The sequence below is a fragment of the Oryx dammah genome, unplaced genomic scaffold, assembly GCF_014754425.2.
Source record: "Oryx dammah isolate SB20612 unplaced genomic scaffold, SCBI_Odam_1.1 HiC_scaffold_25, whole genome shotgun sequence".
In the NCBI taxonomy this organism is placed as follows: domain Eukaryota; kingdom Metazoa; phylum Chordata; class Mammalia; order Artiodactyla; family Bovidae; genus Oryx; species Oryx dammah.
In genome coordinates this window covers 19,460,010-19,485,491 of record NW_024070209.1, presented here as the reverse complement: position 1 = coordinate 19,485,491, position 25,482 = coordinate 19,460,010, and the positions used below count along the sequence as shown (strand labels likewise).

General features: G+C 36.5%; 1 protein-coding gene across 1 annotated transcript in view; it reads left to right on the top strand.

The window, feature by feature from the left end:
• The window catches only part of PRKD3 (protein kinase D3), an 84,655-nt gene that overhangs the window by 773 nt on the left and 58,400 nt on the right, over positions 1-25,482 (top strand). The window contains exon 2 of the mRNA XM_040224640.1: positions 6,926-7,879. Coding sequence (XP_040080574.1) covers positions 7,592-7,879 — 288 coding nt within the window. The 5' untranslated portion in view covers positions 6,926-7,591. The remainder of the gene's footprint in view (positions 1-6,925; positions 7,880-25,482) is intronic.

The following is a 25,482-nucleotide window of genomic DNA, read 5'->3' as shown; positions in this document are numbered from 1 at the left end:
AGCGGGGGCGCCGGCGCGGCCGCCAGAGGGGGCCAAGTTCCGGCGAGGGCGCCGGCGCCAACTTGGAGTCACGGTACGCCGGGACCACCGCGCCCGGCCCCTCGGTCTCCATCTCTTACCGGATCCCCTCTCCCCAACTACTCCCGACGCCAGACGGGCGGCACTCACGCTGCCGAATTTGGGATGAACCTTTCCCTTTTCTTTACACCGCTTTTCCTTGCAGCCGTCTCAAAGGGGTGAGTCGTTGGTGCTTAGGGAACGTGAGCCCCCACCTCAGTTTCCTGACTCTGGTTTAGTTTTGCAAGTTGCCGCGTTGTTCCGAGTCAGTCTCACCCGCGGGAGGTTTTTCTTTAGATGAAACACTGAGGAGATCGTCAGTTTCTTTGAGCAGTAAAATAACCACAGACTATTGCGATTGCTTGTTGGAGATTTTATTTGAAGTCATCGCAGTCAGAAGCAGAGGCCTTGCCGTGTGCAGCAGGCACGAATATAAATCGAGCGAAGGCATGTGTGAGAGCTGCACACTTTTCCATACACAGATTGATGGCTTGGACGTAACTGTCTCTTCAACCACACCCATCCCCACAGGAAATAAGACTATCAGTGTCATCTTTGATTAGGAAGGATAAGTTACACCCTGAACTTGGTTCGACACAGCCTTAATGAGCTGTGGAGGCAAATGAAAACTTTTAAAAGACCGTAATTTGTACTCTAGAAACGGTTATCGTATTACTCTTACACTGTTTCTACTTTGTACTTACTGCTTCAGTTCTTCAAGTTTTAGCGGCTCTGATTTTGCTTAGATCAAGTTTACTTACCAGCTTGAATGCAGCGAAGGTGGGGGATATCTTTGGATTCGTTGCCCCGACCGAGGTCTAGGCCAGGTTTACTTAATAGAGGAACCCGCTTCTCCTTCCTATTAGCATCTGGATTCAGATAAGCATGGACATTTCAGCCAAAAAGAAGTTACAAGTTTTAATAAAAGTATGTAAAACGTGTCACAGAAGCCTTCGTGTTAGGTTTTGCTTCAGTAGGTCCTGTAGATGGTGGTTGGCCTGATCAGAGGAACTTGAATATCTGACAAGCCAGTTTTCCATCCTAAGTTAAGAATGTTGACTTGTTTATTATCTTGAGATGAATCGCAGTGAGTCTTTTAAATATACAAATTTTATAAGCTTTCAGTTTCATGAGGTGACCTGTTTAGAATAGAAGTATCTCTTAGTAGGTCGTGTTTCATCTAAAAACTGCCATATCCCCCAAAAAGCTTAATACATCAAGTTTTCGGACATTACATTTTTAAGTTATATAAGAATTGGAAAAATCTCCTACAGGAGGAAAGAGAATAAATTTAAAGTTGATGAAAATATTACCATATTGAAGTTTATTGCTCATTTTAAAAAGAAACTATTACAGAACTTGATATTGGGAAATTATTGGCTAATACAGTTTTAAATTTGATTTAATAATAATCATGCTTGTGATTCATAATCTGTGCAGATAGTACTTTTAGTCTCTCTCTCTCTGATTATGTAATTCAAATTGAACTTGTATGTGAGCCTCTTTGGAGCAGTTGTCTCATTAATGAAAAAACTTGAGATAATATGCTGGAGATGTTTTAATTTTAATTTCAGTGTAGAAAAAAGTTTTCTCCACTTCTGTGGTCAGTTTATAGTGACCATACGTATGAAATAGCTCACTGGCTGTTAGCTAGTCAGATTTCTCAGATACCACTGATGCACAGAGAGGTGATGTAGATACATCAAGCCCAACATAAATTCGTAGACTGGAAGTTTGTAAGCTTAATAGCAGATAAACTTTTCACTGCCTGGGAGAGCGGACTTGGTGTGCTCACTCTTTGTTCTCTCTGATGGTGGGAAAGACTGAGATGCAAATACCTATGGTTTAGATGAGCAGAATTTTACCAGCAACAATTTAATGAACTGAGCTCTTAGGAGGAATAGTATTTATATTAATCTAAGGTAATAGTTACATTTTTGAAAATAAATAGATGTAGGAATTGCTAGAAACTATGATTTTTTAAAAACTAGCAATAAAGTTATTTGGATTTTTTATACACTATAAAAGCAACATCAGGGTTATTAAGCAAAATCTAGCCTGTATCAAGGTAGAACATGGATACTGACTTCAGGACACCTGTAAAGTATTGCATTGAAAAAGGCCACATGCTTTTTTACATATTAAAAGAATACAGTACTTATCAACAGAAGAAAGAAAAATTATCTGCGTTCATTAGCATTCCTAGCACACAAAACTATATTAAACCAGGAAAACCTGTTACTAGTAGAGAGTCATGGTAAATATGCTATTCTGAATAGAGAAAGTGTTTTACCTCTTCACTGTTACCTTTCCTGAGTACAAGAGGACATTGGCTACACTAAATAATGAGCTTCGCTTTTGAAGTATTTACTAGCTGGATTTGTCTTTCTGGAATCCTCTTTGCTTCTCTCTCTGTTTCCCTGACTCCCACTTATCCTTCAGGTTTTAGCTTCCTTAAAGGTGCCTTGCCTGTGACCCCAGTTGAAATTAGGTCCTCTCAGGATACTCTGTCATATCACCTTTCATAATTTGTAATTGCTTTGCTATTAATATGAATATTTGTTGAATGCTTGTGTCCCGTATCACACAGCAGGCTCCAGGGAGAGCAGTAGCCATGTGTGTTTTGGTCACTGCTGAACAACCCTAGAGTTTCTCATAACAGTCTAGCAAATGATAAAGTATAGTATTAGTTGCTCGGTCATGTCTGACTCTTTGTGACATTATGGACCAGGCTCCTCTGTCCATGGAATTCTCCAGGCAAGAATGCTGGAGTGGGTTGCCATTTCCTACTCCAGGGGATCCTCCCAACCCAGGGATCGAACCCAGGTCTCCCACATTGCAGGCAGATTCTTTACTATCTGATCCATCACATTTGTTGAGTGAAAATGCTCCTTTTGAACTTCTTATATTTAGAGGCTTTGCTAAGAAATGAGATAATGTAAATGTAGGGAAGGATTGAGAGAGAGCTCAAATTGTGATGTTACCATGAAGTAACTCTCAGTTAAGTTCCCTAGCCTCCAGGGCCTTTGTTTTTACCCCGTAGTAACAATAGGGCATGTTGGACTCAAGATTCCTTTAGTATGCCACTGTTTTACTCCATTCAACAATAGTGACAGATTGTATGCTCATTTGAATAAAATATATGACAGATAATTCCCCAAAAGAGTATTTGAGATGTTTCAGATAAAAATGCTTGCCAACTCATAGCTATTAGGAACAAACATATCTAATTGATTTATAAATTAGTAAAATGTACTATTGTTTGTTTTGTGATTGAAGCATAAAGACAAAATAAATTAGAGGTATTAGAGTTTTAAAAATATTTAGTCTTAATATTTTAATGCTATATCTCAGATCAAATCAAGGTTCATAAAACAAAACAGAGAGAGGGAAAACAGATGGAATGAGTGGGCAAAAGTTAAGACAGCTCACTTAGTTTTTTCTATTTGTGTTCATGCTGAAACTTTAACAAATACTTTAATATAAAAGTAAGACATAGTTTACCAGTAGTTATTGATAGTACTGATCATTGTAATTATAAGACAGGTACTGTTATTTAGCTAACATTAGCAGCTGTTATTCGGAAATTTAGTGGGAAGACAGCCATCAAAAATAAATTACTATTATTGAACACAACAGTATCTTGTAATTTAAAGTATTTAACCTGCATGCAGTATTATTCATAGATATTTTGCTAATGTTTTTATGAAGTTTGTTCAGCTTTTTGAAACTACTCAAGTCATGTATGATGAGAAAACATATTCCAAATTGTTGGAGGTGACATGAAATAGTGTAAAGAACATGGTCTTTGGAGTCAGAGGAACTTTGATGTGACTTGTAGTTCCATCACTTATTAGCTGTGTAGTCATGGGCAAGCAACTATTCTGAAACTCTGGCTCCTTTTCTGTAAAACAGTTAAATAGCTGCCCTGTGGTCATAGCAAGGGTTTAATAAAGTATATCTTAACTGCAGAGTTTAGTGTAAAGTGGGAGCTTAATTATTTATTCTTTACTCTTAATTACTATGAGCCCTTGTGATAAGCCAGCAGTGTATTGTGCATATAGTAGCGCAGTCCTCAGTAACACCCTGGAAGGTAAAAACAATGCTCTTGTCTTCGTTTTATTTCTGCCCTCTGCAGTGATACTGAATAAACCAATTATTCTGTGAATTCCTTAATCTTATGTTTGCTCTGTGTCCGCAAGTTGTCCATCAACACAACTTCTTGGCTGTGTAAGTAGGGATAACACTTCATAAGTGAATATTTTGTCACCCAGAGCAAGAAATAAATAAATCATCCGTTTAAAAATAGGGGGAAAAACAGTTATTCTCTTAACACCTTTTCAGATGTTTGAAGACCGTCATTTTATTCGTTTTGTTATGCGTAATTTGTCACATGACATTGTCTTCACCTTAATCTGGATATATACTCTGTTGTTTTGAAAATCAATACAGCCTTTAAAAAAGTTAACCGTGGTAATGTAACCTGATTAGCAACCAGTATACTGATAGATGCTGATGTGTTCTCGGTGTCCTGGGGATTTGGGTTTATGTTAGTTCTTTTAGTCACCCATATTATTAATAGCAGCTACTGTTAAACTCTTGGGTTGATAACTCCTCTAATGAACAGGTTCTAAGTCAGCATTTCTCCATTTCAATATTGTACATTTAACTTTTGAAATGCAGAGCTTTACACTTGTCATTGTTATAGTTCACTTGGATTTTAGTTTATTTCTCTCAGACTGTACAATTTGAGGATTTTATAAACATGTTTTCCATGTCTTTATAATAAAAATAATATAGGGTCAAGGCCAGAGTTCCAAGGCACTCTCCTAAAGGTTTCTTTAAGTTGATAAAGAGCAGCAAACTAACATCTAACTTATACTTAAGCAACTTATTTACAAAAATAGCATGGAATAGCATCTTGAATATTGTTTCAGTCAGAATACACTTAATTTTTTTCTGGTTTTGCTAATTATGTGATCTTGGGCAAGTACTTTAGTATCTAGGCCAGTTTTCTCAACTATAAAGTGAATTGTTGTGAGGATTAAATGAGGAAACATATAGAATGCTTAAAACAGCGTCTGGCAGAAAGAACTCAATTACTGTGAGGTATTATTTTCTCCTTCTAAAAAGGCTAATAATCACATTTTTCAAAGATGTAAATATAGTTGCTTTGGCATTATTCTGTTTGAATTCAGGCTCACCTCTAGTGATCATAATATGCTTTTCTAAGTATTCAGAAACCATTTGCTTTCATAATCTGTTTTCACGTGTGACTAAAGGTTAATATTAACGTTATATTCTATAGTTTCTGAAATTGCTTCCCTATTCCTCTAGCCCACAAAACTTGAAACAGCTCTGCTCCATCTCCAGTCCATGATTATTTCGCTCCAAGTTCTTTCTCCAAGAGGGTAAGAGTCAGAATTGTGATTGCACTTACTGATTTGCAATATGGAGTAGATTGTATCTGGACCTGAAGACTTGCACTCTCAAAGATATTTTAGTCTCTCTTATTCACCAGGCTCAAGTTTCAGTTCTCAGTGCTCAGTTTTAGTTTAAAAACTGAAGAGAAGGTAAGCAAAGCACAAGTTGAGCAATTCTGCCTTTTCTCTGTGCTCTTTCAACCCTAACAACATCCTCACTGAGCAGTGATTCTCTCAGTTCCTTGTTCTCTTTGAGAAATAGTATGTTATTGTGGAGCTACCACTGGGTCGGAAAGTATGAAACTTGCCTGTCTAGTAGGTCCTAATTCCTGCTCCACCTCTTAATAACCATGTGATGCTGGGCAGGTTACTTTATCTGCTAGTTCTTCAGTTTTCTCATTGGCAAAAAAATAAAGTAGTATTTGCATTGTCAAGTTCGAAAGAGAAATCATGAGATAAAGTGTATAAACATTTATAAGATGTTAAGTGCTGTACAATGTAAGATGAGTTACAAATTGTTTATCTGAAGGTAGTTCTAAAAGCTTTTGTTATCTTTAGGCACTTTTTTCTTAAGCCTTAGTTTTCCTGAACTTTCTCATTCCTAATACTATATCTGTATGTTTTTGATCGTATGTTATCTTCATCCTAATTTATTTAGTCCTGTTAACCACTGTCCAGAGAGCCATTCTGCAGCTGCTTGGAGTGCTTCACTCTTTGTTGTTATTAGGATTGTTTACAGGTATGTGATGGAACCTAAATGGAAATATCCATTTCTTTTTGAGCCATTTCACTTAGCCATGAGGTCACGCTTTTAGTTTTTGAACTGTCTTTATGAAAAACTGTGATAAATATAACCGTGCTTAGTGTTCTTTTTACTTTTAGAAATTTTCTTGTGACAAGATCACTTTTTCCGATCTTCCTGTCCTAATTATGTCTTTTACACTTATTTGTATGCCGTATAACTGTGTTTAGTATATGCTTTTTTAGTTTTCTGTCTAGATTTAAACTTTTAATATAAAAAAGAATACTCTTGTCTACATTAGGGCAGTATTATATATCTTTTGTACGACCGAGTGGTACTTATGTTATTTCTATGACAATATCAGTTTTACTTTTCTTTTTTGTCCCTTCCATTTTTCTGTTTTTGTCATAACTCAGTTGTGTATTTGTGGAATAAAGTGTTTTGACCTCCCTTAAGTTTCAAGTGTTAATGAGGAATGTCAGGATGTGTTTTGTTTCTGTTTTGTTTTTTGAGCAGGAGACTGTCCCTGAAATTATGGGCTGTGATAACTAGGCCCCAATAAAATGGCTACCCATTAAAATTTATTGGTTAATTATAAACATACAACCAAAACTTATTTAAAGAAAGCATAAGGATTCTTACAATTTAAAAATAATGTTAAGTGAATATAAAATACTAAAAGTTTTTTAAAAATTTCTTCCAGGCTACCTACATTTCAGAAAGCATCAACCTTTCTCAGTGGACGAGTTCATCAAGTGGAATATACCTGTTCTATTTTAAAAAGCTTTGTGCTTAATCTTGGAAAAACTTACTCCTTCAAAATGAAAATGAGGACATGTGAGAAGGTGATTTAAGGTGTGGACATTTGAGAAAGTGTCCCGTTAGATCAATGAACCAAAGGATACGAACTGAATAGATTAATCCTAAACACTTCTTAATTTTTAAATTAGGAGGATTTTACTTGACAGAAAAACAACTCTTATTCATTATGTATTTTCTGAAATTAAAAGAGAGAGACAAGAGTAGACTTAAAAGAAAATAGGTGAAGATGTTTAGTAGATAAACAGTGCCAACTCTTTTCTGATGAGGATAATTCAGTGATGTTAAATCCTTCCCCAAACCCTGGTTGTGGTCCTAACAACAAGACTTTTTTGATGGGACTGATATTAAGGGAAGTGGGACCCTTGGTGTAGTCAACTCACAGTTGTAGAACTTGCCATCATCAGCATGAGTGGCTTAAAAGAGGAAGTAAAGAAGCTTTCAACTAAATCCAAAACTACAGTCATTTTTTTACCGCTGTGATTTTAAGGCCTCTTCATAATCATTGGAAAAGAATTGACAACTGTTTTAAAAGATTAAAGAAAGGCAGATGTCTGCAAACAATTCTCCTCCATCAGCTCAGAAGTCTGTAATACCTGCCACTCTTCCTGCTGTGCTTCCAGCTCCTTCTCCGTGTTCAAGTCCTAAAACAGGACTCTCTGCGCGACTCTCTAATGGAAGCTTCAGTGCACCGTCACTCACGAACTCAAGAGGCTCAGTGCATACAGTCTCATTCCTGCTGCAGATTGGCCTCACGCGGGAGAGCATTACCATCGAAGCCCAGGAACTATCTTTATCTGCTGTCAAGGACCTTGTCTGCTCCATTGTTTATCAAAAGGTACTGTGCATGCTATTTATGTCAACAGTTTTTCTAATTAATATTGTTTCTACTGCTTTTCTATAAATTCTGCATGCAACAATGAGTGAACTCATATGGATGAATCAGGTGTTTATATCCTAATTCTGACCATTTGGGAGAGAGTCCTAATAGACTAAAAGCCTATAGTCTGAAATGTCAGAGTCTAACAGCTGGAGACTACATCCAGGCTTTAAAATACTAATTCAGTTTGTCTCTTTAAGACCAGGAGAATCAGTGTAAAGTCAAGAGGACTTAAGCAGTCTCACTAGTGTTCAGAGAAAAGTCAGCAGGTATTAATAGGAGGCACAAAAAAGGCATCAAGGGTACTTAACAAGAGGATGGGGGGCCCAGCCATCCAGGTAGCTGAGTGCAGGTCACCTTTTCTTCCCAGGGGCCCTGTGTGCTGCCCTTTTGTACACCCTCTTCCTTCCCTTTTGATCCTGATTTCACTTAAACTGCCGGAGGACCACACTCTCTGTGTTTAAAAATTAGGTAAATGAGCTTTTAATATATATCAAAATATATGAACATTTAAAAATTGAGGGTGATTTTATTTTCTTTCATCCACTCATCCTCTGCCCCATACCCTGCCATTTTTTAAGGACTCTTAGCTGAATTTCTTTAATATTTTTGATTTGATGGATGAGCTGGTATGTTCTACATTTTATCATAAAACTCTGCATGTAAGTAGTATGAATTGGTTACACTTTCTTTTTAATGGACCAAGCCTATGTTTCAAATAAATTAGTATACTTTATGTTTTAAAAATTCTATCAGTAAGATTAATATATTTGGATTCATACTCATCCTCTTACTGTTTTTGTTTCAGTTCCTTATGCTTCATGTGGTTTGTCCCTATCTTCTCATGTAGAAGTAATTAACAGTCAAAAAATGTTATGTGGTTTGTGAAAATGACCCATATCTCCTGTGTGTTAACAGTGACATCTATTTAAATGTGGCCTAAAGTAAGATTAGATATCTTTTTGTAGATCTGTAGCCCATCTATATGTCTTTAAGTGTCTTTGCTTTTAGTTTCCCTTTCATCAATTAACAGAGGTTTTAGTAAATATTTTTGCTGGCTTTTAACTTAAAGGGAAGGTTTTTGACTTAAATATAGTTTGTAACTTTATTATTTCTCTTTTTTGAGCCCTCTAGAAATCATAACTAGTGTTTTGGTAGAGTTTATATTACTGAGTTTTTGACCTTTGGAAACTTAGTTGTTTTATTTCTACAGAGGCATACTGATTATCTACAGGATTATATAGGGTTAATGTTGCTCCCTCATTAATATAGATGTGAGAATTGGGTCAGATGGGTCAAGTGCTTGGGAAACTATAATCCGTGAAAAATTCTAGTGACACCAAAGAAATAAACAAGATACAGCTCAAGAAAAGATAACTCAGGGTAAACTTCATGCAAATATAAAATAGAATTATTAATTTCAGAGATAGCCAGCATAAAATGAATATCATGGTAGACTGAATTTGCATCAGTATTGTGGTAATATGGGGATGTATTTGGCAAAAATATATAGCATATATGTCTCCTCATCATATTATACACTCATTTTGACTTGTGCTAGGATTCTAACTGTTGTTTAAGCATAGTGAAAAAGAGTATTGCGCTTGTAACTAGGTCAGCTCTTGTGGGTTGGTTGGTTTGTATGTTTGTTTTGGCTGCACCACACGGATACCGGATGTTAGATCCTCAACCAGGGATTGAACCCAGGACCTCAGCATTGAGAACACAGAGTTCTAACCCATAAACCACCAGGGAATTCCCAGCTCTGTTGTTTATTAACTGTATAACTTTGCATAAGTTAACTTCTCTGGATTACATTTCCATATCTGTCAAATGATTGAGTTGGAGTGTTTTCTAGTATGTAATTCCAACTGTGAAATTCTGAATCATTTAATCTAAATTTAGGTCTTTATTTTGGAGATGGAGAAGAGAGTATAAAGGAACAATGTACTCAAGTCCCAACAGGAAAGAAATCTTAAGGGAGACAGCTCAGTTTCTGGGGTTCTGTAGAGAGGTTCATGGATCCCTAACTTATCTGGGAGATGGAAAAACCACGTCAGAAGTTCTCTTCTTTTTTATCTTCTCTTGTCTTGGATTCTTGCTTGCTAATCACTTACTTCACTATCTGCACATGCACAACTCTAGGTTAACTCCCTGAACTCTGATGGGCATACTTGTTTTCTTATTTCTGTTCTTAGTAAATATATGTATTAAACCTTCTAAAGATAGAGTACTGGTAAATTTTAGGAAGTAGATTAACCATATCTTGTCCCTTCCTTCCAAAAGCTTATAGTTTGATAAGGGAAACATTCACCACAGTAAAATATGAAAAGTAAAACGTGAAGCTAGAATAAAAAGTGCTCTTCTCAGGTTGATAAAAAGATGTGAAAGGCTTCATATGAAATGTAGCATTTCATCTGATACTTGAAAAATGAATAACCTTTCAGCGATATGGGAGGGAAGGAGTATATACCAAGGCAAAAGATAAGCAATGATATGGGAGGGGATTTGTGCCTGCGCTACATCAAGAGCTTCATGCACACTTTTTACTTAATCCCCACAGCAAGTTCTGGTGCTGTGAACCAGAAAGAAACACATAGTTGTTGTTTTTTTTTCTCGTGGTGAGAGCTTGTAAGATCCATTCTCTTAACAACTTTCAGATAGAAAATATTGTTAATTGCAGTCACCATGGTGTATGTTATATTGCCAGAACTTATTTATGTTATAAAAAGAAATTGGTACCCTTTGACCACTTTATCCATTTCCCCACCTTTGACCCCTTGGCTCTAATAATCACCAGCTCTGGTTTTTGTGGATTCCAAATGTAAGTGAAATCATATGATATTTGTCTTTCTCTGTTTGACTTATCTCACTTATAATGCCTTCAAGATCCATCCATATTATTGCAAATAGTAGGATTTCCTTCCTTTTATGGCTGAATAATATATCATTGTCTCTCTTTGTGTATACACATCACATTTTCTGTATCCATTCATCTATCAGTGGAGATAGAGGTTGTTTCCACGTCTTGGCTATTGTAAACAATGATGCCCTGACATGAGGGTGCAGATTTCATTCAAGATAGTGATTTCATCTCCTTGACTGTATACTAGAAGTAGAATTGTTGGATCTCATGGTAATTCTATTTTTAAATTTGTTGAGGAACCTCTGTACTGTTCCACAGTGCCTGCACCAATTTACATCCCACCGACAGTGGTTCCCCACCAGGGTTCCCGTTTCTCCACATCCTTGTCAGCATGCGCTGTTACCCTTTTGACAATAGCCGTTCTGACAGGTGGGAGATGATAACCTCATTGTGGTTTTGATTTGCGTTTCCCTGTTGGTTATTGATGGGACACTTCTTCATTTACTTGTTGGCCGTTTGTGTATCTTTTTTGGAAAAATGGATATTAAGTTCCTCTGCCCATTTTTTACTCTAATTGATAGGTGGGGCTTGTTGTTTTCTTTTGATATTGTGTTACATGAGTTCTTTATATGTTTTCGATATTAATCCTTTATCAGATACAAGATTTGCAAATATTTTCTCCAGTTCATTTTTTAATGGTTTCCTTTGCTATAGAGAAGCTTTTAGTTTGATTTAATCACAGTTGTTTATTTTTGCTTTTGCTGCTCATGTCAAATCCAAAAAATCATTGCTAGGATCAATGTGAAGGACTTTACCCTCCTATGTTTCCTTCTAGGAGTTTTACGGTTTCAGGTCTTGTGTTCAAGTCTGCATTCCATTTTCAGTTGATTTTCTGTATAGTGTAGGACTGGGCTTAAGTTTCATTCTTCTGCATGTGGTTGTTCAGTTTCCCCAGCACCATTTATCAAAGAGACTGCCCTTTTCCTTTGTTTATTCTTGGCTCCTTTGTTCTAAATTAATTGACCATACATGCATGGGTTTATGTCTGGGCTCTGTTCTTTTTCATTCACTTAATGTGTCCATTTTTATGCCAGTATTGTGACTTTGAGTATAGTTTGAAATCAGAGGCATGATACCTCCACCTTTGTTCTTCTTAAGATTGCTTTGGCTCTTTAGAGTCTTTTGTGAGTCTATACAAATTTTAAGATTTTTTTTTCTTTTTTTGTGAAAAATACCATTGGAATTTTGATAGGAATTGCATTGAGTCTGTAGATCATTTTGAGTAGTATGAACATCTTAACAATATTAGTTCTTCTAGCTCATGAACGTAGAGTATCTTTCCGTTTATTTATGTCTTCTACAGTTGCATTTTGATGCATGGCACATAAAATTGCTCTCTTTCCAATGATTTATTAGTGTATATTAATAGAAATGGAATTGATTTTTGTATATTGACTTTGCATCCTGCAACTTTACTGAAGTTTTCAATTAATTCCAACAGGTTTTTTGGTGGAGCCTTTATGATTTTGTGTATATAATGTCATTTCATCTGCAGATGTACAGTTTGCTTCTTCCTTTCTGATTTGTATGCCTTTTTTCTGTTGTGTAATTGCTCTGACTAGGACTTCCAGTAAATAAAAGTAGTGTTGAATAAAAGTAGTAAGAGTGGACATCCTGTCTTGTTCCTGATCTTAAAAGAAAAGTTTTCAGCCTTTCAGCATTGAATATGATGTTAGCTGTGGGCTGATAATATATGGTCTTTATTATGTTGAGGTACATCCCTTCTACACTCACTTTGTTAAGAGGTATTATCATGAATGGATGCTGCATTTTGTTAATGTGTGTTGAAAAAATCCCTTCATCCCTGGAATAAATGCCACTTGATTATTTGTTGCTGTTGTTCAGTTGCTAAGTCATGCCTGACTCTTTGCAACCTCATGGACTGTAGCACGCCAGGCTTTCCTGTCTTTCACTGTCCCCCAGAGTTTGTTCAAACTCGTGTCCATTGAATCAATGATGCCATCCAACCATCTCATCCTCTGTTACCTGCTTCTCCTGCCTTCGGTCTTTCACAGCATCAAGGTCTTAATGAGTCAGCTGTTTGCATCAGGTGGCCAGAGTATTGAAGCTTTAGCATCAGTGCTTCGAATGAATAGTCAGGGTTAATTTCCTTTAGGATTGACTGGTTTGATCTCCTTGCTGTCCAGGGAACTCTCAAGAGTCTTCTCCAGCACCATAGTTCAAAAGCATCAATTCTTTAGTGCTCAGCCTTCTTTATGGTCCAATTCTCACATCTACACATGACTACTGGAAAAACCATAGGTTTGACTATACAAACCTTTGTTGACAAAGTGATGTCTCTGCTTTTTAATATGCTATCTAGGTTGGTCATAGCTTTTCTTCCAAGGAGCAAGTGTCTTTTAATTTCATGGCTGCAGTCACAGTCTGCAGTGATTTTGGAGCCCAAGAAAATAAAGTCTGCCACTGTTTCCATTCGCGCCCCCCCCCCCCTCTATTTGCCATGAAGTGATGGGACTGGATGCCGTGATCTTAGTTCTTTTTAAGCTAGCCATTTTTGCTCTCCTATTTCAACCTCACCAAGAGAGTATGATCCTTTTAATGAACTCAGTTTGCTGATATTTTGTTGAGGGTATTTGTGTTTGTGTTCATCAGGGATACTAGGCTGTAATTTTCTTGTAGTGTCCTTATCTGGCTTTATTATCAGGATATTGATGGTGGTTTCATAAAATGAGTTTGAAAGTATTCCCCCCACTTCTGTTTTGCAGAAGAATTTGAGCAGGATTGTTATTCTTATTTAAATGTTTGGTAGAATTTACCAGTAAAGCCCTCTGGTTCTTATCTTTTGTTTGTTGAGAGGTTTTTGATTACTGATTTAACCTCCTTACTATGAAGTGATCTATTCAGATTTTCTACTCCTTTATGATTCAAGATTGGTAGGTTGCACATTTCTAGGAATCTGTTCACTTCTTCTAAATGTCCAGTTTGTTGGTGTGTAATTGTTCATCGTAGCCTCTTATCCTTTGTATTTATGTGGTATCAGTTGTAATTTTTTTTCTTGTTAAGTCTTTATAAAGGCTTCTCTATTTTATCTTTTTAAAAACCCAGCTCTTCACTTTACTGATTTGTTTTCTGTTGTCTTTCTAGTTTCTCTTTCATTTATTTCCACTATGATCTTTATTTCCCTCCTTCTACTATTATTGCTTCTTTTTATAGTTCCTTGAGATATAAAGTTAGGTTGTTTATTTGAGATCTTTCTTTTCTTAACGTAGGTGTTTATTGCTATGAACTTCCCTCTTGGAACTGCTTTTGCTGCATCCCATAAATTTGAGTATATTGTGTTTCCATTATTTGTCTTGATATTTTTTTGTTTCTCTTTTGATTTCACTTTAACTTGCTGGTTAGTCAGTTGTATGTTGTTTAATCTTCACATATTTGTGAATTTGAAGCTTTAGCATCAGTGCTTCGAATGAATATTCAGGGTTAATTTCCTTTAGGATTGACTGGTTTGATCTCCTTGCTGTCCAGGGAACTCTCAAGAGTCTTCTCCAGCACCATAGTGCTAATTGATTTGTGGTTTCACACTATTGTGGTCAGAAAAGATGGCTTGATATGATTCACTGTTCTTAAATTTATTAAGATTTGTTTTGTGCTGTAACGTCTGATCCACCCTGGGGAATGTTTTCTGTGTGCTTGAAAAGAATATACATTCTGCTGCTTTTGCATGGAATGTTCTGTAAATTTCCGTTAAGTGTATTTGTAGCCTAAATTCAGTATTCCTTACTGATTTTCCATCTGGATTATCTATCCATTTTTGACAGTGGGTTTTTTTTTTTACTTTTTATGCCGCCGAGGTGGGTCTTAATTGCTGTATGCGGGCTTTCTCTAGTTGCAGCAAGTGGTGGCTACTCTCTAGCTGTGGTATGAGGGCTTCTCATTGTGGTGAGGTGTCTTGCTGCAGAGCAGGGACTCCAGGCATGCAGGCTTCAGTAGTTGCAGTGCTCTGGCTTATTTGCCCCATGACATGTGGAATCTTCCCAGACCAGGGATTGAAGCCACGTTCCCTGCATGGGCAAGCAGGGTCTTAACCGCTGGACCACCAGGGAAGTCCAACAGTGAGATATTGAAGCCCCCGGTTACTAGTGTGTTGCTGTCTATTTCTCCCTTCAGTTTTTTAAAATGTTTGCATATATATTGAGGTATCTCTGTTTGGGTGCATGTTTACAAATGTATATCCTCTTGTTGAATTAACCCCTTTAGTTTTTGGCTTTAATTCTATTTTATCTGATATAAGTTAAATACTTTTAATTATACCATACTCTTATTCGTCACTCTTAACAGTGTAATTTGGAGAGTCAAAGTTTCTAATTTTAATGAAGTACAATAAATTTTTTCCTTTATGGTGGTGCTTTTGTTTCATATGAAAAAAATATTTGCCTAAATGAAAATAAGATTTTGTCCTATGTTTTCTTCTAGGAGTTTCATAATTTTAGGTCTTTTTTTACACTTACTTATCTTTTGGCTGTGCTGGATCTTTGTTGCTGTGTGGGCATTTTTCTCCAGTTGTGGCGAGCGGAGGCTGCTGTCTAGTTGCAGTGCGTGAGCTTCTTGTTGAGGTGGCTTCTCTTGTTGCGGAGCTCTAGTGCACATGCTCAGTAGTTATGGCGCACAGACTTAGTTGCTGTGTGGCACGTGGGATCTTCCCGGACCAGGGATTGATCCCATGTCTCCTGCATTGGCAGGTAGACTCTCTACCACTGAGCCACCAAGGAAGCCCTAATTTCAGCTCTTTTTATCAGTGATCTATTAGTTTCGTGGAGCTGCTGTATGAAAGTACCACAGCTACATAATTTAACCAATAGAAGTTTATTTTCTGACAGTTCTTGAGGCTGGACATCTGTAATCAGAGGATCGGTAGAGTTGGTTCCTTCTGAGGACTGAGCAAGAATCTGTTCCATGCCTCTCTCCCAGCTTCTGGTGAAAGTGAAAGACAATCAGTTGTGGCTGACTCTTTGCCATGGACTGCAGAATTCTCCAGGCCAAAATACCGGAGTGGGTAGCCTTTCCCTTCTCCAGGGGATCTTCCCATCCCAGGGATGGAGCCCAGGTCTCCCACATTGCTTGCAGATTCTTTACCAGCTGAGAAGGCTTGTGTATCATGTTCTCTCTGTGTCTTCACTTCGTTTTCTATTTATAAGTATCTGACTGTGTCTACAGACTTCTCCCTTTTATAAGGACACAGTCATACTGTTTTGTTTTGTCAACTTATGTGTGTCTCCTTAAACTGTGTCTAGCCTAAGTTGCTTCAGTATGTCCAACTCTTGTGATCCCATGGACTGTAGCTGCCAGGCTCCACTGTCCATGGGATTCTCCTGGCAAGAATACTGGAGTGAGTTGCCATTTCCTTTCCCAGGGGACCTTCCCGACCCAGGGGTATCCTTAAACTAATTCCACATTACCTTGAATTCTCTGGTTTTATGAAGCTGTGATGTCAGGTGTGTGAAGTCGTCCAACTTTGTTCTTTTTTTTTTTTCAAAACTGTTTAGCCCAATTGACACCCTTTGCATTTTCATATAAATGTTAAAATCAGCTTTGTGGTTTATATCAAAAAGCCCACCAGAATTGTGTACATTATTTGTTACCTGTGTTTCATGTTTCTGATGCAGTTTTAAATGAGGTTTTTAAATTTTCTAATTTCTGATTTTTCATTTTAGCATTAGAAATATGATTGTTTTTTGTACATCACATTGTCCTGCAGTCTTGCTAAACTAGTTCTAGTAACTTCTAAAGTTTCTTTAGGGTTCTCTACACAGATGATCTTGTCTTTTGGAAATGCAGTTTTATGTCTCGTCTTCCAGTATTTCATTTCTTGGTTTGCACTGAAGGCTAAACCTGTATAGCACAATATGGAGTAAAAGTGATGAGAGGACGTTTGTGCCGTGTTCCCAATATTAAAAGGAAAGCATTCAGTCTTTTATCATTAGGTGTGAAATAAAGTTTTTTAGATGTTCTTCATCAGGTTGAGGAAGTTCCTGTTCCTAGTTGGCTAAAACTTTTATCTCACATGATTGTGAATTTTATTAAATACTTTTTCTCCATCTATGTATTTTTCTCTGTTGATATGATGATTTACATTGACTTACTTGGAAATGTTGAACCAACCTTGCACCTGTGGAACAAACTCTCTTGGTCACCATATATTTTCCTTTTTATACTTTGTTTGATTCAGTTTACCTATATTTTCTTGAGATTTACCTGTCATTTTTTCTTCTATTATCTTTGTGTGGTTTTGTTAACAGGGTATTATTGGTCTCACAAAATGATTTTGGAATTATTTCCCTCCCTCTTCGGTATTCTGAAGAAATTTGTGTATAATTGATATTACTTTCTGAAGTAAGTGTTTGATAGAGCTCACCAGTGAAGCCACCTGGGCCTGGAATATTCTTTATGAGGAGGTTTTAAACTCAATTTCTGTTCTTCAGTGCACATAGAGCTATTCAAGTGTCTACTTCTTTCTGAGTGAACCTTGGTAATTTGTGTCTTTAGAGGAAAATTTTCATTTCATGCAAGTTATCAAATCCATTATGTTTTCCCATTATCCTTTAAAATCTGTAGGATTTCTAGTAATGGTGTCATTTTCATTCCTAATATTTATAATTTCTGTGTTTATTCCCCTCCTCAGTCCTTGTTCTTTCTGGCTACAGGTTTTTATCAACTTTGTTTCCAGTGAAGTAGTTCTTGGTTTTAATGATTTTTCTCTATTGTCTTTCTCCCCCCTTTTTTCTACCTCCTTTGGGGTTTAACTTGCTTTATTTTTTCAGTTTTTTAAGGTAGAAGCTTAGTCTTTTTCCCTTTAATATAAGTGCTGTAAATGTAGTGGTTTAAGTTTCTCTCCAACCACTACTGTAGCTGCGTATCACAGACTTTGATATATTTTTATTTTATTCAGTTAACTGCCTGATTTCTCTTATGATATCTTCTTTGGTCCATTGATTGTTTAATTTGGAAGAATTTGGAGGTTTTTCAGATATTTTTCTATTGTATTGATTTCTAGCTTTATTTCAGTTTTGGCTCAAGAGTGTACTTTGTATGATTTCAACCTGTATATTTATTGAGATTTGTTTTATGGTGTAGGACTGTGTCCTTCAGTATATTCTGGGTGTTATATGTGCAGTTTTGCAAAACATGTATTCTGCTTTTGTATAGTGGAGTTTTCTATAACAGGTCAAGTGGTTGATGTTGTTTTCTGTATCTTAATGGGTTTCTTTTTATTCTGTAATGTACTAAGAAAGTAGTATTAAAATCTCCCAGCTATAATTTTAGTTTTGTTTCTCCTTGCAGTTTTTTTCCTTTCAGTTTTAATAAATTTTTACTTCATATTTTTTGAAGTTCTGTTATTTAGAAGCACATTTGAGATTTTTACATCCTTTGATATGTTGATCCCTTTTTTAGTATAACTTTCCTTCTTTATGTCTGGTTATATATCTTATTCTGAAGTCAACTTTGGTATTAGTATAACCATTCCTGCTTTTTTGTTGTTTAGTTTTTGCATTGTGGTATCTTTTCACATGTTTTTGCTTTTAATCTCTCTTCATATGTAATGTGGGCTTTTTGTAGAGTGCATGTGGTTGGGTCATGCTTTTTAAATTTACTCTGTCAATTTCTGCTTTTCAAGTGTTCAGACCATGTGTTTAACACAAGTTTTAGTATAGATGAATTTAAATATATTGTTTTTTCTCCTTAGGTCTTGAATCATTTTCTCTTTTTCCTGCCTTCTTTTAAATTGAGTATGTTATGTAATTCCATTTTGTTTTTAACTGTTGTTTTATTATACTCCTAAAATTCCTTTTAGCAATTGCGCTAGTGCAACGGTCAGCAAACTACATCTTTGGGCCAAATCTGCCCCATTATCTTCTTTTACGAATAGAGTTTATGGGAACATAGCATGCTTGTTCATTTGTATCTTGCCTATGGCTGCTTTCATGAACAACAGTGGACTTAAGTAGCTGTAACAGAGACTGTATGGGCCACCAAACCTAAAATAATTACTCTCTGGCCTTTTATAGAAAATATTTGCCAAGTGTTGCTTTATCATTATCTTATCCTCAACTGTCTTTAAACAATATCCTCCCGCTGTGTGTAACGTAGTGCATTCCTTGGAATAGTGTGTTTCTATTTCCTGTCGTCATTTGTGCTGCTGTTGTCACACACTTTATTCCCGCATACAGTTGATCCTCATTACTTGTGGTATTCATAACGTGATCTCAGACATTGCATTAGTGAGTAGTACACCATTGCTTCTAGGGAAGACACAGGCTACGTCCCTGTGAGCACTCAGGATACATTTTTGTCAACCAGGAAATACTTGACCTTGTTTTGTATATGTTTCTGCTTGAAAATACCTTATTTAATGTATATATTGTTGATTCATTAATATTGACCTCATGTACAGAGGCCCTGTCACTCATGCATGAATGGAGCTTATCTAACACAAATTTTCTCCATAAGGTACATTATAGCCTTCTTGTATTTAGGAACAGTAGACAGCACATCAGGACTATGCTTGGGGGCCATTTTAAGCAGAGAAGTCACCATCAAAAAGCCCCCAAATCCAGAACACGTGGCACTAAATAGACCATGAAAAGGACATGCATTTTACACTATGAGAGCTGAAACAAGAAGGCAAAAGCATCACTTGTTCGGTTTCAATTGGAAATATGCAGGGTGACAGATTTTTCACCTTTTCTGCATGTCTGCAAATGACTGATAAAGCACAGAGCGTATTGATTTTGAGGTTTCAAGTAAATTTTAGCAAGTAGGCACATCCACAGATGCAGAATCTGCAAATAATGAGGATTGACCTTTGTTATAGATCTCTCAGTAAGTTGTTATTCTTCTTGCTTTTAACAGTAAATTAGGTTTTTAGAAAGTTAGAACTGAGAAAAATGATTTTTTATGTTTATCCACTCACCTACTTAACACTTGCAGTTTAACACTTGGGTCCTCTTTATTACTTTATGTTGGATCTGAATTGTATGCAACATGTCTTTTTCTCTGTGTTCATTTAGATTTTTCTCTTCTTGGTTTTCAGTGATTTGAATATCATGTGCCTTATTGTGGTTTTCTTTTTGTTTTGTTGCTGGAATTTAAGTTTGGTCTTGAGAATATAGTTTCTTCAACTTTTGAGAATTTTGTATTCATTGAACCTTCTTAGTCTTTTCCTGTATTATTTCTACTACACTTTCAGAATTCTTGTTTGCTTTCCTCCTCATCTTCTTTCTGTCTAATCCAGACTTTCATTTGAAACATGTAGTGTAGTTGTTGTTGTTTAGTCGCTAAGTTGTATCTGACTGTCTGTGACCCCATGGATTGTAGCCGGCTGCCAGGCTCCTTCTGTCCATGGAATTCTCCAGGCAAGAATCCAGGCATGGGTTGCCATTTCCTTCTTCCTCACCCAGGGATTGAACTGGCATCTCCTGTGTTGAAAGGTGGAGTCTTCACTACTCCCATTTAGTGCAGTAAGAAAGCTATATTTGAATTGTCTCCAGGTTGTGCTGTGACCACACCTGAACTAGTGCATTTTTAAAACTGTTTTCAGTCCCAGCCTACTGGGAAAGTAGATTGGAGTGTGAACCAAGCTCCTTGTCAGAGTTTTCCATGATTCAGTCATTTTTGATAAGTTTTTCAATTGGTTACATGTACTTTGACCAGTGCAGACTTTACTTCATTGTTTGTGTCTTTTTCCTACAAAATCTTATCCAATACTTTTAAGCAGGTACACTGGAAAATTTTCTAATTACCCTTCAGTGAACATTTCCTAATGAGCAAATTTTTTTTTTTTTTTAATGTCAACATTGTAAAAGTATTTACAAGCTCCATGTGGTTGGGTGCTTCTGTGCAGCTTAAATGTGACTTAGTTTGTAACAGTGGTTTTCAACCTTAACTGCACTTGAGAATAACCAGGGAGCCTAACAGACCCTTTCCTAGACCAGTGAACTCATACTTCCTGGGGGTGCAGAGTTTGCATAAGAGCTCCATCTGTGGCTCTGTTTGTGGTTCTCGTGAGCAGCCCAAATCAGGAACTTCTACTTTAATGGAAATTGACAAGCATAAATGGCCAGATAAGTAATAATCTGAAAATATTTTTTCTAAATGGCCAGATAAGTAATAATCTGAAGATATTTTTTCTAAGTATTTAAAATTGTATAATTTGTTGTATGAGCTTGATATCATTGTTTTCTACATACTGGTAATAAATAATATATTTTTAAGAGATCTGGTAATTCAAAGATTCGGTAGGGCAGAAACAAATACAACATTGGAAAACAATTATTTTCCAATTTAAAAAAAAATCAGGTCTACATCTAATTATAGGTTAATATGGCAGTTCAGAATCTTATATTAAAAAAATGCTGGTGATTTCATTTCTTCTGCTTGTCTGATTACAGAGAGCTAGATAGTATAATCCAGTTATCCCTTTTCTCAGTGCCGTTATCTGTTACTACTTCATGCAGTTGAGTAGACATTTGTGGTACACTTAAACTGTTCAATCACAGTGCCTGGTACTGTGCAGCTTATCAAGATAAAGGATAAATTCCTTGCCCCTAGTGATTTATGCTCTAGACAAAGAGAAGGTGAGTGAATGTCAAATTACTGTTATGTAGGCTAGATGACGCAAAGTCCTGAAATAAAGGTACAAAATGGTACATGACTCAAAGGGAGTACTGTCATCTCGTTGGGGAGTTGTGACAGTGTTTTCAACCCTACTGTTTACTTTTGTTATCACCAACTGTAGTCCTTCACCTATGGAACTAAACTTCAGCTGCTGGTACAGTGCCCCAAGACTACTTTGATAGCTTGTAGCATGAATACAGCAGGATGCCTTTAACATCCTTTAGCAGTCAGTGAAGAACAGAAACCTGTCTTATTTGTGCACATGTGGAGGTTTTTTTTTTTTCCACAGTCAAATGAATAAAGCTCTGTGCTTCTGCTTCCTAGTATGTTCTAAATTTTATATGCACTAGACCTAGTTATTCAAGAATTCATGGTAATTTCTTTTCACTTTCCTGCAACTAACTCAACAAACATTTCTGGTTGCTGGCAGTGAGCCAGTACCAGAAATATGTGATTATTTATGTAAGGTATTATTGCAAGAATACTTAGAGAAAATGCTTATGGTTTCCAAAGGCATGTCAGTAGTCCAGATTACTTCCTAAGCTCTAATCTGCCATCTTCTGTCTTATTACTAGGGCTTTGTGCCTGCTGCTCTTTTCCTTGGAACACCCTTCCCCTGCCATATCCTCTGCTTACACCTCCAGGAAGTCTTTTTCTGACCTCCTCTGCCTGGGTTAGATGCTGGTATCCTGCACAACATATATTTTAACTTTCATCATATTGATTGTAATTGTTCTTTTACTTGAAACTGTCCACCATGAAAATGCCGTCTCTATGAGGTCAAACGTCATGTCCACAGCAGGTGCTCAACAGATGTTTCTTAATTGAATAAGTAAAGAATCCATATGAAACAGTCTAGTTTGGTAGTTAAACATGAGTTTGGGAGTCAAATTTGGGTTTGTCTCTACCACTTACTACTGCAAGTTTGGTTTCTTATCTGGAAAATGAGGTTTAAAATAGTACTCATTCCATGGTTTTGTGTGTGTGTGTGTGTACATGTATATTAAATGATTATATTTATAAAATGCTTAGCCCAGCACATAGTAATCACACAGGAAACATTAGCTCAACAATAATATTGCATATTAGTCTGATCTTAGTGGCTTCCAAATGAAACTAAACAGAACTTTAACCACCTTGTACTTTGGGATCCTTTCTCATTTGATGGTTTATAAGAAATCAGCTGTGATCCAGAAATCACTGAAAGCACCTGCCAGTTAAGTTTATGTTAACTTTTGGTTTTGTGCTTTATGGAATATACATTTGTGTCATAATCTATTTTCTACTTTGTATAAGACAACTGATTCCTTCCTTGATCACTATGGGTAAATTATTTGAAATTTTCTATTAGGTCCACTAATGCTCCTTTTTATTGATGCAGAAAGTTGGAGATTAATGATGTTATCATTTCTGTGGTTTATTTAATCTTCTGTTCTTGGGCTCTATGTGTGAGTTTCACGTGCAGTCTTTTAGTTCCTGAAAACCTGTGACTTTTGTCTTAGAATATTGTAGTATATTTTATTCCTCAGGGAATAAGTTTCTTTAGATTAATGTGATTACAGATGTGACTTCAGGGTCATAATTTTGAGTTCAACTGATTTAACTAGTTATTTACTGTTGTTGAGCAGTAAGTGAGCAAATGTGCTTTTCTGGGTTTCTATACCGATATAGGCTGCTATGGTTAATACAGTGGAATTCAGATCTTCCTGTATTGTATGAACATTCCCAAAGACTGAACTGCCAGAAAGAGCAACTTTAAAGATATAGGGAGAGGAGAGCTCATTGAAACTATGTTAGATCTTTTGATATTACAAGAGGGACATAAAACTAACCAAGAGTACATGACCATTTCCATTAGGGAAAAAGTGATTGAAAGTATTTATTGATACTTATCTTAAGAAATAAATGAATACAAATAAAAATAAAATTTAACATTTTTGTGTAATGCTTAAGAAAAAGGCTTTGTGAAATAAATGTATTATTATATTCCTGAAAAAGAAAGACTGATAGTATATAATTTGTACTACCCAAATTAAATTATTTTTTCCACTCATAATTTTATTGGGGAAAAGAAATTTATTGGGATTCTTTCTACTCTGATAATGTTTTCCTAAAGTTCTTAGGGAGAAAAAGTAGTCAAAAGCATTGTTAAAAATCTGAAAAAATAAGAGAGAAAGGGAAATGAAAAACTGTAGTAACTGAAACCAGATACTACTAAACACAGTAATAGATCCATGGTACATTTTAAGTACATGCCAAAGGAGGTGAGAAATAAAAGGGAATCATTTTTCAGAAATTTGAATTTAGAAAACTCACTAAGCAGTTGAAGGGGCATTAACATAGACCTCCACTTAATACCTGACACCAAGGTAAATTTTACATGAATTAAAGGTTAGGAACCTTTAGAGATCAAATTGCCAACATCCATTGGATCATTGAAAAAGCAAGAGAGTTCCAGAAAAAGACTATCTCTGCTTTATTGACTATGCCAAAGCCTTTGACTGTGTGGATCACAATAAACTATGGAAAATTCTGAAAGAGATGGGAATACCAAACCACCTGATTTGCCTCTTGAGAAATCTGTATGCAGGTCAGGAAGCAACAGTTAGAACTAGAATGAAACAACAGACTGGTTCCAAATAGGAAAAGGAGTACGTCAAGGCTGTATATTGGCACCCTGCTTATTTAACTTATATGCAGAGGACATCAGGAGAAACGCTGGGCTGGAAGAAGCAGAAGCTGGAATCAAGATTGTCAAGAGAAATATCAGTAACCTCAAGATATGCAGATGACACCACCCTTATAGCAGAAAGTGAAGAGGAACTCAAAAGCCTCTTGATGAAAGTGAAAGAGGAGAGTGAAAAAGTTGGCTTAAAGCTCAATATTCAGAAAACTAAAATCATGGCATCTGGTCCCATCACTTCATGGCAAATAGATGGCGAAACAGTGGCTGACTTTATTTTGGGGGGCTCCAGAATTACCGCAGATGGTGACTACAGCCATGAAATTAAAAGACGCTTACTCCTTGGAAGGAAAGCTATGACCAACTAGATAGCATATTAAAAAGCAGAGACATTGCTTTGCCAACAAAGCTTCATCTAGTCAAGGCTATAGTTTCTCCAGTGGTCGTGTATGGATGTGAGAGTTGGACAATAAAGAAAGCTGAGCACCGAAGAATTGATGCTTTTGAACTGTGGTGTTGGAGAAGACTCTTCAGAGTCCTTTGGACTGCAAGGAGATCCAACCAGTCCATCCTAAAGGAGATCAGCCCTGGGTGTTCATTGGAAGAACTGATGTTGAAGCTGAAACTTCAATACTTTGGTCACCTGATGCTAAGAACTGGCTCATTTGAAAAGACCCTGATCCTGGGAAAGATTGAAGGCGGGAGGAGAAGGGGGCATCAGAGGATGAGATGGTTGGATGGCATCACCGACTCAATAGACATGAGTTTGGGTAAACTCTGGGAGTTGGTGATGGACAGGGAGGCCTGGCGTGCTGTGGTCCATGGGGTCACAAAGAGTCAGACACAACTAAGTGACTGAACTGAACTGATGAGAATTCAAATCAAAGGAAAATTAGAATAAAGTGGAGTTGAGTATTTATCAAACTTATGACTAGATATCTTACTTTCAGAACAGTAAAAAGAAACAAAGGAAAAGAATAGATGGCAGATTTGAATATTCCAAATTGTAATATTTGCAGATGTAAGAATAATAAAAAAGTAAGATCAGGGAGATACTACACCAAATATTACATAAGATTAATATCTTTATTCTGTAAAGAGCTTGCATATTAGTAAGAGAAACACTGATCTCTAAATATTTGGTCAATTGATAAAAAATATATCTCACAAAGATATTCAGTTAAACAAGCACGTGGGAAATGTTCAATATAGTAGTACTAAATAAATGTTAGGTATTATGTGTTCAGTTAGGGGGAAAGTGAAATTGGTATTTCCATTAGAGGTGAGATATGGTAAAACCTCATAGAAACAGAGAGCAAT